This window comes from Triturus cristatus, chromosome 10 (genome assembly GCF_964204655.1).
Source record: "Triturus cristatus chromosome 10, aTriCri1.1, whole genome shotgun sequence".
NCBI classification, from domain to species: domain Eukaryota; kingdom Metazoa; phylum Chordata; class Amphibia; order Caudata; family Salamandridae; genus Triturus; species Triturus cristatus.
In genome coordinates this window covers 1241095040-1241113415 of record NC_140593.1, presented here as the reverse complement: position 1 = coordinate 1241113415, position 18376 = coordinate 1241095040, and the positions used below count along the sequence as shown (strand labels likewise).

At 48.5% G+C, this 18376-nt stretch overlaps 1 protein-coding gene across 5 annotated transcripts in view; it reads left to right on the top strand.

Annotated features, from left to right (window-relative positions):
* The window catches only part of CACNA1F (calcium voltage-gated channel subunit alpha1 F), a 562890-nt gene that overhangs the window by 390378 nt on the left and 154136 nt on the right, over positions 1-18376 (top strand). For 4 of the 5 annotated variants that reach the window (XM_085629889.1, XM_085629888.1, XM_085629886.1 and 1 more), the window contains one exon: positions 8584-8649. The exons of the other annotated variant lie outside the window; for it this stretch is intronic. In XM_085629889.1, coding sequence (XP_085486015.1) covers positions 8584-8649 — 66 coding nt within the window. The remainder of the gene's footprint in view (positions 1-8583; positions 8650-18376) is intronic. 5 annotated transcript variants of the gene reach the window in all.

The window sequence follows — 18376 nt, the reverse complement described above, 5'->3', positions numbered from 1 at the left end:
CCCAATGTCACAGGAACATCTAGCATTACTAAAGCAGGAGGTAATCTCCCTCCTACAAAAAGGGGCGATAGAACACGTTCCTACCAACCAAAAAAATCTGGGGGTTTACTCCCTATATTTTCTCATACCAAAAAGGGACGAGACTCTACGGCCCATCCTAGACCTCCGGCCCCTAAACACATACATACACTCGGACCATTTTCACATGGTAACACTTCAGCTGGTACTTCCCCTGCTCTCCCAAAACGACTTCCTGGCCACTTTAGACCTAAAAGACGCTTACTTCCACATTCCTGTACACAACGCTCACAGGAAGTTCCTCAGATTCGTAGTGGACAACCAACACTACCAATTCAAAGTACTCCCATTCGGAGTCACAACAGCACCACGGGTATTCACCAAGTGCCTAGCAGTCGTGGCAGAACACCTCAGGAGACTACACATCCATGTCTTCCCATACCTAGACGACTGGCTAATAAAAGCCAGTTCATACAACCAGTGTGTACAACACACGCATGCCACTATCCAGCTACTTCACCAACTGGGCTTCACGGTAAACCACGCAAAGTCCCATCTGCAACCGTCCCCCGTAAAACAATGCCTCGGTGCCACCATAGACACCTCAAAAGCGCTAGCCTACCCCAGTCCGGCCAGGATCACAAGCATTCACGCTCTACGCGCAAAATTTACAGCACAACACTCCCTTCCAGCTCAAGTGTTTATGCAACTAATTGGGATGATGGCCTCTTGCATATTCATAATGCCTCACGCAAGACTCCAGATGCGTCCTCTCCAAGGGTGCTTAGCGCGCCAATGGAACCAGGCCCAAGATTAATTAACAGATCTGGTGTTGGTAGATGGTCGTACCCATCGCTCTCTGCAGTGGTGGACCACCAATAACCTTTCCAGAGGGCGACCGTTCCTGGACCCGGTTCCTCAGATAATACTGACAACGGACGCATCGCTCTCCGGCTGGGGAGCTCACTTGTTACATCACACCATGCAGGACAGATGGACACCTCAACAAAAGTTACTCCACATCAACCATCTGGAGTTACTAGCCATATTCTTAGCCCTGAAATCCTTCCAAACACAGATTTCAGGCAAGGCAGTCCTAGTCCGCACAGACATGACAGCCATGTACTACATTCAAAAACAAGGCGGCACACACTCTCCACAGCTCTCTCACCTAGCACAGAGCATATGGAGATGGGCCATACCCCAGAAAATCTTTCTCCTGGCCCAACATGTCCCAGGAGTCCAAAACACTATGGCAGATCTGCTGAGCAGACAAACATAACTGATCCACGAGTGGGAACTCCATCCACAAGTTCTTCACCCGTACTTTCAAATGTGGGGGCATCCACAGATAGACCTCTTCGCCACCCACGAAAACGCCAAATGCCCAAGCTTCGCCGCCAGATATCCACACCCATTGTCCAAAGGCAATGCGATATGGATGAACTGGTCAGGCAGATTTGCGTACGCTTTTCCACCTCTCCCACTCATTCCATTAGTGCTGCGAAAGCTACAACAGCACTCCCTCACACTCCTTCGAGTAGCTCCAACATGGGCCAGACAACCGTGGTACACCACGCTGCTGGAACTATCCGTAGTACCGCACCAAAAGTTACACCTCTCTCCACACCTCCTAACCCAGAACCATGGAGAGATCAGGCACCCGGACCCAGCTCAGCTCAACCTTGCGATCTGGCTCCTGAAATCCTAGAATTCGGTTACCTCAATCTTACCCCTGACTGTATGAACGTCATCAAAGAAGCTAGGCGACCCACCACTAGAACGTGCTACGCCGCCAAGTGGAAACGTTTTCTTGTCTACTGTCACAACAACACCATCAATCCCCTAGATGTGTCCATTCAACACATCATAGGCTATTTACTACACCTGCAAAGTTGCAATCTAGCCTATACGTCCATTAGTCCGCACCTGGCAGCCATAGCAGCTTATCTGCAAAACAGGCAACATCTATCACTTTTTAGAGTACCTGCCATTAAAGCCTTCATGGAGGGCCTTAAAAGGATAATTCCACCCAGACTGCCACCCTCACCTGTGTGGAACCTAAACATCGTTCTCACCAGATTAATGGGGCCTCCCTTCGAACCTCTGCACAAATGTGAACTCCAATTCCTAACATGGAAAACCGCTTTTCTTGTAGCCATCACTTCCCTCAGAAGGGTCAGTGAGATACATGCACTTACCATTCAAGAACCTTTTCTACAAATGCACCATAACAAGGTTGTTCTCCGTACCAACCCAAAATTCCTCCCTAAAGTCATTTCTCCCTTTCACATAAACCAAGCGGTAGGACTACCAGTTTTCTTCTCGCAACCACAAACCGTTGCAGAAAGAGCTCTCCACACATTAGATGTCAAACGAGCCTTACTCTACTACATACAGAGAACACAACCTTTCCGTAAGACCAAACAGCTGTTTGTCTCTTTCTCTCCACCACACAAGGGCAACCCCATCTCCAAGTCGGGAATAGCTAGGTGGATTGTCAAATGCATTCAGATTTGCGACCACAAAGCAAAACGAACGCTTTCCGTTCCCCCTAAAGCCCACTCTACACGTAAGATAGGGGCTTCTATGGCTTTCTAGGGAACATCCCATTAGATGATATCTGCAGAGCAGCTACATGGTCAACACCGCACACTTTCACTAAACACTATTGTGTAGATGTGCAAACTAAGCAACAAGCTAGTGTGGGCCAGGCTGTACTCAAAACATTATTTCAAACCATTGCCACAGATACAGGTGGTCGCCGCTAAGGGTGGGTACTGCTATATAATCTATGCACAAGTGTTTAATCTGCAACTCATATGCCTCGAACGGAATATGCTACTTACCAGTATGCATCTGTTCTTGGCATGTAGAGCTGCAGATCTACACACACCCACCCGTCTCCCCGGCTACCTTTATCTGTTCCAGTTTATCTTATTTAGATACAACAAACATGGGCATCTTTCCTGTTATTACTACGCTCCATCTTTCCCTGTTGGCGAAAAACAATCTGAGGATGGGGCTGAAGCCCATGCGTAATACGATCCAAGGGAGGAGTCACCAAACTCGTGACTTCCAAAGACTTTCCAAGAGGAAAAAAAACTGCAAACATCCGGGCCCAACACTAGATGGCGATCTATGCAAAAGTGTGTAGATCTGCAGCTCTACATGCCAAGAACAGATGCATACTGGTAAGTAGCATATTGCATAAAGAAGGGTTTTGGGGTCCTCATGCGTAGGCTGGACTATTCTATCTTTATGTCTCGAGGATGCCTCCGATGCAGAGCTAGGATTACAAGTATCATTTCTTTACCCCTTCTCAGCCTGTTCCCATTAACAAGACAACTCTTCTGAAAAGACTGCAAATCTTCCTCAGATTATTTAGAGATTTGCTTTTTATTCCACAAATATTAGCCTTGTTCTTCTAAAAATATTAGCTTCATGTTTTCAGAAATAACAATCTTGAGACAGAAGCCATGCTACTTGCATTCCTTGAGGTCATCTAACCACTGTCCTCATCTCCAGCAATCGTGGTCACTTCAAACAAGCAAGAGCTGTTGCAAATGACAAGGAGTCACCCTCACCAGAAGAGATCTGAAATCCATGGAATCCGAGTCTGATAGTCGTCGTCTCTCAGGGAATCTCCATTGAAATCATAAGCACTGAATAGTCCCGCCCACGTGCAGGGACCCCGGAGCACTTCTTTACAATGTATTTTCTTAAGTGCAGATGTTCGTCTTTCTCCAGTAAGGCCAGGTTGGCACTTAATTTATCACTGACCAATGTCAACGCTGCAGGGCCTTTTTGAGGTGCACCCTGAGACAGGGAGAAGATACGCCTTCATGGAAAAGAAGAGCGATGCAGACAGCAAGAGGCATAGCCTGAAGGTGGGACGTCGTTTGAGCGAGGAGAGCGGGCAGTCCTCTACCAGGTTTCTTCCACCTTCCTCTGAGGATTCCATTAAAGGGAGATCCAAAAAGATAGACAATCTTCAAAAATGACGTTGTTCCAGGTCGACATTGAGCACATCAACATCAAGATAAGGTCAAGTGCCTCTATGCTTGCCGTTGGTTCTGGGCTGACGCCAAGAAGGAGACGACATTCTACTTAGAACCTTAGGTCGACGTTGAGGGATTCCACGATGTTGTGACACAGAAGACATTCAATGTTGGAAAGTCTGTTGACGTCAACCATAGAGGATAATCGGCGTCGATAAGCCTGTCGATGTCAAGGCATTTCAGACCTGTGGAAGCGTCATAAGGTCGAGACCAAGACGATTACCATCAACCTCTGACTCAGAATATTCCAGGGCATATTAGTCATCATCACTCATCCTTCCTTCTTCCGGACTCTCGTCCACCTCCGCCAGTTCCTTCAGCGCCAACTCCATGAATTTCGCCTCTTCCTCAGACAGAGACACCTTTGGAAGCTTCTCGCTTCCCCTCAAAGATCAAGGTCTCCTCAGTCCAGATCTCATCATAGATCGAGAGCACGATTGCCTTTGTGGCATTGCCATCCTTATCAGAACTCCTCATCAAGAGACTCCTCTCAACACACTCATCATTATCGTCCTAGGTCCAGATCTAGGTCACGATCAAGACGAAGGTCAATTTATTCCACCTCTTCCTCCAGTACTGGAAGATACTCACTGACACTGACGGATTCTCCCCAACCAAGAGTCTTGCCAGTTGATGACCTCATCACTTTCCAAGAGTTGTTTGTACGTGGGGCTACGAAATTGAGCATTTCATTACCTGCTCCATCACTGATAACAATAGTGATTTTTTAAACTATTCACTAACGTGCAGCATCAAGACCTCTCCTACCGCTAGTTCTGGGTTTATTAGAACCAGCCATGGAGCTGTTACCTACGCCAGCTGCAGCCAAAGCAGCTCCATCTCGGCTTCCAGAGCAGGACCCATTATTCCTGTGATCGGATCCTTTACCTCATTCTGTTGGTATTTTGGCTGCACAGAAAGTACATTCTAGTACTCCTTCATCCACAGTCCCAGCAGACAAGGAGAGTAAGAAACTGGATTCAGTGGGACGCAAGGTATGAGGCACAGCTGCCACAACTATGAAAGCAGCAAGGGCCTCTGCACTGCTAGGCAGGTGTGACAGAGTCGTGTGGAGCTCCCTGCAGCAGTCTGTTGAAGACCTCCAAAGACACCGCAGAGAGGGTTTCCTCAAAATCTTGAATGAGAGCATGATGGTCTTGAACCAGCTGATTAGCGCGGCTGCTGACTCCTCTTTGCTGGCAGCCCATGGCTACTGTCATGGTTTGGCCCTCATATGACATTCTTGACTTCTTCTGGTAACCCTTTGGGAGTCAAACAGATAATGAAATGACTCGAACGAAGACCAAGATGGAGATCTTGCAGACGACTGGCCTGGCGAAACGCAAGAAGCAACGAAAGCACCCTTACAAAACTTATGAAAGGTGATTCTATCCACAGAGGGTTGCACGGCGCCACCAACAGCAGCAGCAAAGACCTGTCCAGAAACACCAAAGGCGTCAACATAAGTGAAAAGCTGGCCACCAACCTACCCAAACAGGAAAGCCTCCTACGGGCTCCAAACAGTGAGTCTTTTCTTCCCCTTCTTCCATTACCTACTCCATGAGGGGGAAATATTTCACAATATCTAGCAAAGTAGAAAACTATGACTAAAGATGGTTGGGTTCTGAATATTGTTTAGAATGGTTATTATCTAAGATTCACTAGTCCGCCTCCAAATATTCCAACAAAATCCACCAATCAACATCTGGAAATGCAGAGATGAGAAGTGAACATCCTTCTGCAGAAGCATGCGGCCAAGCTCGTTCCTCCCAACCAATGGGGAACAGGGATTTATTCCCGTTATTTTTTGGTGAAACAAAAGGTCCCAAAAACTAATTCAAACCCATACTAGATCTGAAAGTTGCAAACAAATGGGTACAGAGAGAAAGGTTCAGAATGGTAGCATTAAATCAAATGTATCTTCATATCGATGGAGACTGGATCAGTTCCATAGATCTTCGAGATACCTACTTTCACATTCCAATAGCCAGAAAACACTACAAGTTCCTGTGATTTGTGGTAGGACACGATCACTACCAGTACAAAGTTCTTCCTTTTGGCCTCAAGTCAGCCCCCAGACCTTTTTCAAAGTGCGTGGCAGTGGTTGCCGTACATCTCAGGTAACTCAGAATATCCATCTAGCCATACCTAGACAACTGGCTTATCCAGGAGTCAACGCAACAACAAGCAGAGCTTAAATATTGATTAACTCTCTCTACTCTGAATCGACAAGGGCTTCATGTCATTCACTAGAAATCGACTTCATCACCAGTCCAGTCTCTCCATTGTCCAGGAGCGATTATAGACACCATAAAAGCAAAAGCGTATCCTTCATAGGAGAGACTGTTATCCATATGTCTGAAAAGTCACTCTCTCATGAAAGCCTCTCATCCTACGGTGAGAAAAGTGTCATCTCTCCTGGGCTCGAGGGCGTCTTGCATATATCTGATGCCAAATGCCCGTCTCCACATGAGCCCACTACAAGAATGGCTGGAGGATCAGTGAGATCAATACAGGGCAGACAAGATCATACTTTCCGTCAAAGGGAGGCAATCCTTAACTTGTGGTGCAAGCCCAAAAATCTCCCTCAAGGGGGTGCCTTTTCATCAGGATGTTCCCCCTCAGACAATAGTGACAGATGCCTCTCTGTCGGGTTGTGGGGCGCACATGGATCACCTACTAATTCATCGAACGTGAATCACGTAGGAAACTACTTATCATATCCAGTGGTGCGAACACTCAAGCTTTTGGGAGGAAAATGAACTCTTTCACCGACCGCAATACACTCCCTGAGACTGGTGGTGCTGACCGTCAATCTCCTGAAGGCCTTGGCAGAAGCTTCTCTTCTTGGCTGGAAGCCTTGAGGGCGGTCTTCAGACCAAGGATTGTGGTTGTCAAAAGAAAACGCCGACCACAGCATGCTCCTGGAGTTGACGGCGGTTCATCTGGCCCTTAGATATTTTATATCCAGCTTCACAGTGTCTTTCCTGTTTGTGTCAAGAGACTGCACCACATCAGTGGATTAGCTCAACAAGAGTGCGGTCTCTAGAGCCCAGAAGATTTTGGAGATGTTTGATTGCAAGGAGCCTGCACATGACAGCGATCCTCATAGCATGAATACTTAATGTGTAAGCAGATTCTCCAGGCAGGCAAATACAAGAGATCCCAATTGGGTATTATCTGACAAAATCCCATAGGATATCTTTTGCAAATGGTGTTTTCTGTACATTGACTTATTCACAAACGCAGACAACAGAAATGCCCAGATTACGTAATCAGGTCCTACCAACCAGGAACACTCGGGATAGCTGGTTCAATCAGCTGGTCAAAGAAGTTTGTTGACGCATTTCCTCCAATTCCGTTGAGCCCAACAGTGATCGTCAATCTGCTGAAGGACAGGATGAGACCACATCTCATAGCTCCAAAGTGCCAGAGAATCAGTGACACACTGTCCTTTTCCACCTCTCGAAGCGTCCACACAAGAGACTACCTTATAGATCGGATCTCATATTCAAGTTTGTGGCCCATATCCTACATTCCATATTCCCATCACTGAGCTTGGCGGTCTTCCTCTTAAACTCCTGCAATGTGGGCATTTAAATCTGCCAGAAGATTCTATGATCATCTTCAAAGAGGCCGATGGGCTTCCACCAGAACTCGTATTCATTCCAGTGGAAGAGGATTCGAAGTCTGCAAAGAATATCAATCCTTTCAGATGCCAAGAGGTGGCTATACTCCCTTACCATCTTGACTTAGCAAAGTAGGGGATACATTTTTATTTTAGAGAGTTATACCTTGCAGCCATAAAAGCTTATGGGACACACTGTTCACAAACCTCTTTTTCTTCCAAAATGAAGGCTGTCAAGGTTTGACTGGAATGGTTTAAGAAGATTTACTCTTCGTCCAGGAGACTTTTCCTGCATGGAGGTTGCATGCGAGGTCCTCTCCAAATGAATGTGCCCCAACCCCCCCACCCCTTTGTATAAAAATTAATGAATAGTTGTTATTCTTCAAAAAAGCTGCTTGTTTGTTTCAAGCACTCCTACCAGTGTGTGCTCCAATCTAGATAAATGCTTTGGCTTGTGATTTCTCTCTCACCTCGTGCCCCTCATTGTCTCTCTCTCTTTCTCTTTTCTGTTTCCCACCCAATCTATCTCTCTCTGACGCTCTATCACCCACCTCTTTCCTTTCCTTTTGTGTTCTTTTGATCGTTCCTTAAATCCATTTTCCTCTCTTTCTCTCTCTCTCTCCATCTCTGTTTTTCTCTCTTCCACACTCCCATCCCTTTCTTCTCTCTCCTATGATCTTTCCTGAACCTCTTTTTGCATCTCTCTCTCTGTTCTTCCCTTTCTTGCTTTCCCTCTCTTTTTCTCTCTCCTTCACCCACCCCTCCCTCCCTGCCTCTTTTTTCTCTCTTGTGACATGTCTCTCCATTACCTCTTTGTTTTTCTCTCTCTCTCCGTCTCTCATTCTCACTCTGTCCCTCTCTCTTCCTCTATCCTAGGCTCTGCCATACGTCGCTCTTCTCATTGCCATGATATTCTTCATCTATGCAGTCATCGGGATGCAGGTAAGTCTAACCTGCAAGGGCAGAGACTGGACCCAGGGTTGCGAGTGCCGGGGATGTTTGCTGTGGGTGCCGGTGTGCTTGCTCCCTCTGGGTCACAGCTCCCATGACGCTACAGGTCACAGGCACTCAGAACGACTCTCCATTCTCTAACCACGATGAGTACGGGTGTCAAAGGGGAGTGCGGACGAACATTATATCCTGTGTTAACTATCCCTAGGTGAAAGACCACATCCCGTAGCTCTGGATGAGGAAGCCTCGCCCACGTAATGTGGCATGCTCCATCATTCGCTTCCTCACCTCACCCTGGTAAGATGGTACTACAAGGGCGGACTTGATCAAGATAAAAACACCTTATGGTAACCTATAGGATATCCCTTTATGATCTGGTACCCTAGGTATAGTTAAAAGAACTACGGGGGATGTTTATGGGTACTGTGACCCTTACATCTATTAATCTGTTAAAGGGAGTATGTTGTTTGTCTACCGACATGTTTCTGCCCATAAACTAGCCTAACTAAGGGTCTCTGGTATTCATCAGGACAGTTAAAGGCAAAGATAGAAATCCCTCCTAAACTAGAGAAACACCTCTACATGCAAGTGAAACGAAGCCTTCGTACCTTGCTTGCATGGAACTAATCACCCAGCTAGAGCGAGTACTTTACAACATGGTCAGATGCCTGGGGGGGAGGTGGGGGCGGCTCCTGTAGTCACACATTTGCCAAGGAGCAGCGTCCGTCCATGAACCTACAGTGATTTCCCCGGTCCGCCGAATGTCTTCCTTTCTAGTTTAGGAGGGATTTGTATCTCTTCTTTTAACTGCCCTGATGAATGTGAGGGTCCTACTTCCTATAGCAGATTAATAGACGAGGTTGAGTCCGCACTGGAAGTACCTTCGTACCAAGGTGGAGTGAGGAAGCGTATGACGAAGCATGCCACATGACGTGAGCGAGGCTTCCTTATCCAAAACTTTTGGATCTGGTCTTTCACCCTAGCGATAGTTAATACAGGATATAATGTTCTTCCGCACTCCCCTTTGGTGCACCGAACGCACTGTGGTTAGACGTGTTACTAGTTTACGGATGTACGGTGCACATCGTTTCATTGTCCCTCTCCACCTCCTCTTGTGATTGCAGGACTCTCCGTTGTGCCTGGCACAGCTCGGACCCATCAGAGGGTGCAGAGAGTGTAGACTGTGTCAGTAGTGGCTGACATTGACCTGCTCTTCACAAGCTCCAGGGCACTCCGGATGAGTGCACTAGAAGGAATGTATTCCTCGTGAGTGTCTGAGCCCGACCTCTTCTCACACACTATTGCCCTTTTCAGTGTCAGAGTAGCTGGGTATTGAGGACCATCGCTCTGGGGTGTGTTTGTTCCTGCTCCCCAGTGCCCTTGAGTGGCTCCGGCATTGGCAGTGCCCATGCTGGGTGCTGAAGACCTCCACTGTGAAGACCTCCACTGTGTACCCTGGGTCGGTTCTATTCTTCAGGTCAGTGCACTAGGATGGACACTTTGTGTCAGGGTGGCAGTGCCCATGCTGGGTGCTGAAGACCTCCTCTGTGTACCCTGGGCAGGTTCTATTCTTTTGGTCAGTGCACTTAAATCGGCACTGTGTGTCAGGGTGGCAGTGCCCATGCTGGGTGCTGACGACCTCCTCTGTGTACCCTGGGCAGGTTCTATTCTTCAGGTCAGTGCGCTTGGATAGGCACTGGGTGTCAGGGTGGCAGTGCCCACGCTGGGTGCTGACGACCTCCTCTGTGTACCCTGGGCAGGTTCTATTCTTCAGGTCAGTGCACTTGGATGGGCACTGGGTGTCAGGGTGGCAGTGCCCACGCTGGGTGCTGACGACCTCTTCTGTGTAGCTTGGGCATGTTCTATTCTTCAGGTCACTGCGCTTGGATAGGCACTGGGTGTCAGGGTGGCATTGATCACGCTAGGTGCTCAAGACCTCTGCTCTGCACCCTTGGCCGAGTCTGGTCATGCTTCCCAAGCTTGCCGCTCTCATGTGTTCATGCTGAACGCGGACGTTACATAGACAGGCATGTTGTGGCTTACATTGGTGTCCACCAGCAGATCATTGAGAGGGCGTTCTGGATCCCTTCAGCCGCCAAAGATCCTCTGGAGATTGACATTTTGTTCTACCTCAGGCATTTATTTATTTAGTTATTTAACCTTTTGATACACCGTTCATGCACAGAATAGTATGTGGATACCACACTGTGGCAAGAACCTTATGTGTTAGATCATCATTGCGGGTCAGTGTCAAGAGAAGTATACTGCCCTATCACATCCCTTCTCACAAAAGTCAGGTCGATCTTTGATTCCTTCCTTGATTGGCCTCAGAGCGTGGCTCAGGATCTTCATATCTGCCGGACGCTCATGCCCCGCCCACTCAAGCAGCTTCATGAAGTGACCCTTGGAAGTGAAGGATAAAACCAAGTCAGGGCCGCCTACGGATCCTAGATCCGGCACTCTTCTGGGTCTTTCTATGGATGCCCTTACTGCTTCCCTCAAGAATATCATTAACCAGTCCTATAGAACGGGGAATTTTCCGAGGCTGTAATCACGCCTCTTTTAAAAAAGAAAAACAACTGCAGATCCCACTTAATAATTTTCGGTCTATTTCTTTGCTCCTATTTGTGGCCACGCTAGTTGAAAACCTTATCAATGGGCAGCTCTCTGATTTCATTAATACCTGTGCTGGCGGATTTTCAGGCGGCCTTTCTGGCCCATCGTGGAGCTCAGCCATCCGAAACTAACAATTGTGAATGAATGCAAGACACGGGACACATCGAGGACTGGATCGTGCTTGACTTATTTGCACCCTTCGATGAAGTGTCCTGTTCCAGTGCTTTTAACTTGGTTTAGGGACCTCATGATCAAAGATGAGGCCTTCAAGCGGCTGCTTTCAATTCTGGCTGTGGTGCCAGCATTGGTAGGTCAGAGTTTGAGAATCCAGCATGCCACGTCCCTTAGGGATCTTCCGAGTCTGACAGCGTTTAATATATCTATATGGCAGCGTTAGCCCGAATAACCAAATCTTACAGGATAGCTCTTATGACTTACGTTGAAGACGCCAGATGACTCTTACCATGACTGGGGCTTCCAAACCGATGAACTGATTTTCACCAGTTGTATGAAGAAGGCAGCAGAGCGCTTCACCCACAATCTTCTAGTTAAACTCCAACAAAACTCAAGTTTGGATTTTTGGAGGTGATTCCACTGTATGGATGAAAGAGCAGTGGCCGGCAGGACTTGGTGATTGTCCCGCTCCTGTGTATCCTGTGGAAAACTGCTAAACACAAATTAACCTCTACCCGCCTCGGCCATCTGAGAATGCTGAGGAAAACACTCCCTATGTTGCCAGAAGATGAACTCCTATTAATCCAGAATATAGACGTGAGGTGTATTTATGATGGAGACTTCTATCTGCCGATTCCCCGCCGTTCAAATATTCCTCAGGCCTCGGACTGGATCAGGAACGGTTTCAGGAGTACCTCCGTACACCCTCAGGCGGCCGCGTGTGGCTCAACACTGATGCTGTCCCGCTCCAGAAGTGACATGCGAAGCCGGTATAGGCACAACCCCTGCTTGCTGGCATCAGTTCCTTTCTTTCTCCGCCACCAGACACAGATCTGAAGGTCCCTTTGTGTCTCTCAGACACATTTTTCTCAATTTTTCTTCAGTGTGCAAGGAATGTCACCCCATCAAGTGTGCCTGTGGTGCCTGGGATTGAGTCGTGACTCCAAGGTCTGCATCAACTGCACGCCAATTGACCAGAAGGCTATCAGGGACCGCGAGGCAAAGCTTTACATCGCCGAGTATAAGAAAAACTCGCACAAGGACCGTTCCAAGTTGCAGTCTGCTAAAAAAAGTTCAATCCCGGTCCCAGAGTCGCCGTAGCCTATCGAGAGGCTGGTCTTCTTCATGGTCGTCCAGTAAGTCAAAAAGAAGCACAAAAATGGAAGCAGGATTCTGGCCCCTGGCACCACTCGCATACGCCTGTCGAGACGAGGCGGAGGCGTCACAACTCTCATTCCTGCTGCCATAGTACCGTCAATGGAGAACTCACACATTACATTCTGTTTTTGTACAGATTCTGACAGTGCCTGTGACCTGCATGTTGAGTTAGCTCAACCCTACCAGCCTGATAATTGGTGACTTACAGGAGTTGAATGGTCTCTTTAGCTCCCTGAACGCGGGCCTACTCTCACCCACTGAGGAATCCGCTTCATACACAGCATGGTGTATGGGACTTAGGTACTTGATCTCCAGCTCCCCACCTTGAAGATTAAGACCAGTGTGTTCATGGAAGCCCTCCAGCCTAAAGATCTTCTGAGCCCCTCCTTCCATTTAATGAGGCCTTGACAGATACCCTATTGAGGGCGAGGCTAAACTGTGCTCTATCCGTCTCCTCAATCGGCAGATTGCCAGGCGCATTGCCCTACTCCAGGTGACCCTGCTTTCCTCTCACTGCACCCTTCTCCCTAAAGTCTCATGGTGCCAACCTCCTCAAGCCAGACTAATCCCAGCACTTTCCTACCACCCGTCCTGAAAGGGAATCTGAGCAAGTGGAGACGTTTGGGAAATGGGTATTTTCCTCACCCAGTTTGGTACCTCAATCGGTTAATGTCAGCTGCTAGTTAGGACAATATTCCCACGCGCTTTAGGACTCTGGGCCACCAGTCCTCCCTTCTGTCCCCGAAGACATCCACCTGTTCTCACTCAGGCAATTCAAGATGATTGTGATGCAGCTAAGTTCACGATTTGTTGTTACTTGGACACCACCCATTCCATCCGGTGGGCTATCGGCACCTGTGTTGCCATCTGCCACCATGCGTAGCTGCGATCGACTTGGTTCTCCAGCGATGTCCAGTCCTTCCTGATGAACATGCCCTTTGACTGTACTCGCCTGTCTGGGGACAAGGCTGACTCTAGAGCATTTTAAAGTGAGCAGTGCTACCACTCGCTTTCTGGCCCTTAATCCTATTCTACACCTGCGCACTTTCAGTGCTTTCCTCTGAAAGGAGAAATTCAAGAGGCTCGCCCTGGCCCAGGTCTCGTTTGCCCTCGATCCTGGAGACAGGATGGTGTTGCTGAACCTTCAGGATTCTTCCAAATACCCGTTCTGGCGGCCCATCAGTGCTTCCTGCAGTTCGTGGTGGGACAGGAGCATTTTCGGTTTGCTGTGCTCCTCTTTGGTCTCACCAGATCCCCTCGGGTGATCACAAAAGTGATGGCGGTGGTAGCTGCACCTTTAGAGGTCGGGGGTGCCAGTCTTCCCGTACCTCCATGAGTGGCAGTTGAAGGTGGGCTCGCCTCAGGCAGTCTTCAGCCACCTCCAAACTACGGCGAACTGCCTGTCATCTTTGGGTTTTATTATCAACCTGTCAAAGTTACACCGGACTCCTTCACAGCTGCTCGCCTTTATCAGAGCCATTATGGACATGGTTTGGTTTCCTGCCTTTCCACCGGAAAAAAGTCCAGCATAGTGAGGCTACAATACGGATCTTTCAGCCTCGGTCCTCGATTTCAGTGAGGTCGACTCTGAGCCTGCTTGTACTAATGGCCTTTTCCATCCTGCTGGCCGAGCATGCCAGGTGGCATATTGGGGCTGTGCAAAGGGAGCGGAAGTCCAGTGGGCCCGACATCAAGTAGACTTCTCCAACTATGTTCAGATTCTGGAGGAGTCTGCAAAAGACGTGAACTGGGGGTTACTGAACCGCAGTTGGATCAGTGGCTGACTCTCCTCCCTTCTCCGCACAGAGCTGACAGTGGAGACAGATGCATCGCTTCCGGGCTGGGGGGGCTGTCTGAGAGAGGTGGAAATCAGAGGCCTCTGGTCTCTGTCAGAGTCCCGGCTCCAAATCAGCCTTCTGCAGCTGAGGGTTACCCGCTTGGCGTTGAAAGCCTTCCTACCTTCCATACCTAGTAGAGGTGCCCACAGACAACACCTCCATAATGTGGTACTGCAATAAGCAGGATGGGGCAGTGTCACGGACCCTGTGCCAGGAGGCCCTGTGCGTCTGGAGATGGTTGGACCGCCAAGGGATCTTCCTAGTGGTGAAACACCCGGCAGGCTCCTTGAATGCCAGGGTGGGCACATTCATCCATCAACACCTAGTGGATCACAGGTGGCAATTACATCTGGAGGTAGTGCACGGTCTCTTTCGCAAATGGGGAGAACCATGGCTCAATCTATTTTGACATTGATGAGATTTCCAAGGCGTCGCTCACTCAGAGACACGTTCTGCCTCGAGTGGAACTCGGGACTCCTGGATGCCTCCTGCTGAAAGCACTCCTGCCCCTAGTTCTGAAGAAGCTCTGTCTGGACTCAAGTTATCGCAGTGGCTCCGGATTGGGGACAGAGTGTAAGGTATCCAGAATTGCTGGGCTTGAGCAGCTCTCCTCTGATCATGCTGCCCCTCAGGGAGAACCCGCTGTCCCAGCAATAGAGCAGGGTTCTGCACCAGGGCCTTCACAATCTCTGCTTTCAGGCTTGGAGATTGATGATCGGCAACAGCTGAACACCTTTGATCTTCCTCCGAAGGTGGTTGATGTCATCTTGTCAGCCAGAAATCCCTAGACGAAAAATGTATATGCCTGTTGTTAGGACTAATTTTTGGTTTGGTGAGGCACACGCTAGACTGACCCATGTCCAGGTCAAGTTATCTGACGTTCTTATGTTTGTTTTGTTTCTTGCCTTGGAAGGGTCTGCTTTGGACGCAGTAAAGGGTTATTTTTTGGCCCTATCAGCCTTCTTACATTTGCCAAATCAGCTCTGTTTCTTGAAGTCACCAGTTGTGATGTGATATTTGAAAGGGCTACAACATATGCTTCCCCCTTCTCCCTTTGTAATGCCACAATGGGACCTTAATCTGGTGCTCACATATCTGATGTGCACTCTGTTTAAGTCGTTTCACAGCTTGCCCTTACGGTTCCTTACCATTTAGACTGTGTTTCCTTATTGCCTTCACCTTGACACGATGAGTGAGCTTCAAGCTCTTTGTGTCAAACCACCTAACACTACCTTCTTCCCAGACAAACTCGTTCTGCAGACGCAAGCATCATTTCTACCAAAAGTTGTGATGCCATTCCACATCGTCAAGCTATCACCCTGCTGGTGTTCTGTGCTCCATCGCTTAAACACCAAATGAGCGCATCGCTTTTGCATAGATCATACCAAGGAACACCAGGTGGACGATCAGCACTGTGTGTAGTTCTCTGAAATGAAAAGGGCAAGGCAGTGCAGAAGAGGACCATCTGCCCCTGGATCATGCTCTGCAAAAAGCAGCCTCCGGAAGGACTGCATGCTGACTCTGCAAGGGCTAAAGCTGCTGGCACTGTGTTAGCAACCAGAGTCCCTGTCCTAGACATCCATCAAGCGGCTGGCTACATGGGTGTCCCTCCATATGTTCCCAAAGCCTTATTGTCTGGACAGTCAGGTTTGCAGAGGGGCCTTTTGTCCTCTCGGTCCTGCTGGACTTTGTGGTTTTAGTCCATTCACAGACTCGCCTCCTAACAGGTACTGCTTTTGGTATCTATTCAAAAGGTGAGGAATCTGCAGCTAGACGTCTCTATCAGAATAAAAGTTACTTACCTTCAGTAATGCTCTTTCTGGTAGAAACTCTATCTAGGCGCAGATTCCTCACTGACCCTCCCGTCCTCCCCATTCTTTGATTGAACTCTTTCTATTAATAAGAAGTCTAAGAATCTTCACACTGGTCACAACCAATGTGCTCCTGGTCCTCCGCCTCTGGGTGAGTGGACAGCCTCGAAAGAATCTGCCGTCAACGAGCAGAGGTGCTGTCTATATAGGCCCCACATGTATTTTCCGGAGTGGAACAGCTATATGCGATCAGTTGGAGAAGGAACTGAGCCAGCTTAGAACTAATCCGTGGATCCCGAATCACCGTTCAGGCAAGGAGGGGAGGTGATTATCATTGATTGTGCCAAGCTCTGCTTTGAGATCTACTAGGAGGCGGGAGTCTCCCCATGCAGCATCAATGGACATCATCTACTGTTTATAGTCGGGCAGTTCCAATGCTGCATCCCACTTACAGGCCAGACTGGCGAGAGCCCAAGGGGTTCCCGGCATTGATGCAGTTGGATAGTTTGACTTAAACACATATTTCTATTGTCTTACCCAAGCACAGGAGATTAGGAATTGGACAAAACCTGCAGCTTGAGACTTGATTTCTTCAGCAGCGTCATTATTTATTTGCATTTCAGGAAGTCTGGGAAGATCCCTTGTTCGAAAAATGCAGCGATAGTTTTGAATTGATGTTTGATGGGATGATATCGCTGCAATGTGCGACTGGTTGAGATTTAGGGTACTGTGGGGTATTGCTGCACATGGAGCTGTAAACAGGAGTAATGTTTCGATACAGTGCTTCTGCAAATTCTTATACATTTATAGGTACAATGTTAACACCAAAAGCTGTTGCCCTCGACGCAATGTTCTATTCTTGCATTGTATAATACAAAACAAAGGTGGTATTTCCACCCAGCACAGCTTTTCCTCACTTCTCACCATCTCTAAATGACGTCCTCCATGCTTATTGACTTGGAAAGTAGCTGGAATAAGATTGTGCCGTTTCTCAGTGCTCAGCGACACACAGTAGAAGGTTTTGTGTCTGACAGTAGTTGGTGCTGTGAATGAGAGTGTGCTCTTGGCCCCATACTTTATGGTGCTGTCTAAGAGAGTGTGATCTGATAGAGACTTCTAGACCTTAGAATAATCCCCATGCTTCAAACTGAACCCAGAAGATTTTCAAGCAGTACCCCAGCGTGCCAGTAGGTGCCGTCATTTGGCTCTGCCTGGTGACATAGCCCGTGCCAGAAGTGATGTGCGCGGTACCTATATAGGTGCCACCTTGGTGCGCTGACGTCAATTCTTTTCCTTCTGCACCAGATAGCGCTGATCCGGTCTGAGCTACCCCTCAGTCACTTTTTGACTGGCTTTTTTCGATGTTTTGTCAACCTTTTTTGAGATATTTCTCCTGGTGTGAAGGTCCACCACACAAGAAAATGGCTGGTTTCAAACCATGTGGGGCCTGTCACAGGCAAATGTTGTTGACAGATCCCCACTTGGTGTGTTTGTGGTGCTTGGAGTGGGACCACAACTCCAAGGCCTGTTAGGACTGCCACGCCATGCATCCCAAGGCGTTGAGGGAGTAGTCCCTCAAGCTGCTCGCTGCCCGATGTTGGTCGACTCTCCGACGCTCTAGGTTCCGTTCACACAAAAGATCCCAAGACGGTTCACAGAGTCCTTCTCGATACGTTCGTCGTCACATTCCCAGTCGTCGGGTAAGTCCCACATGCATAAAAAATCAAAGAAGTTGAAGAGGTCTTCGACTTTGCTTCTTCCGTCGAAGTCTTCTGACGAGATGTGGGAGCATCTGCACTCCAGGCCCCACAAGTCGGTGGAACTTGAACCCGGGTCTGCTCCTCAGTTCCCCAATTTGCTGGAGCGACCCCTGCCGAGCTCAATGAGTTTTATTAGGCAATGCGCCTCATATTTAGGCAGCCCTGCCCCTCTGCCGTGCCTTTGGGCCCCATGGGCTTGGGAGGGGCCCCTACTGACTCCATGCTGGCAGGTCCACTATATGCACCAGTCGGGCCCACGCATCCCTTGCTGCATCTGGAACAGACTCGTTTACGAGACTGAAACCTTCCTCGACACCCACTACAAAGCCAACGGCGCAGCCAACGCCCCTAAGCGGCCGCG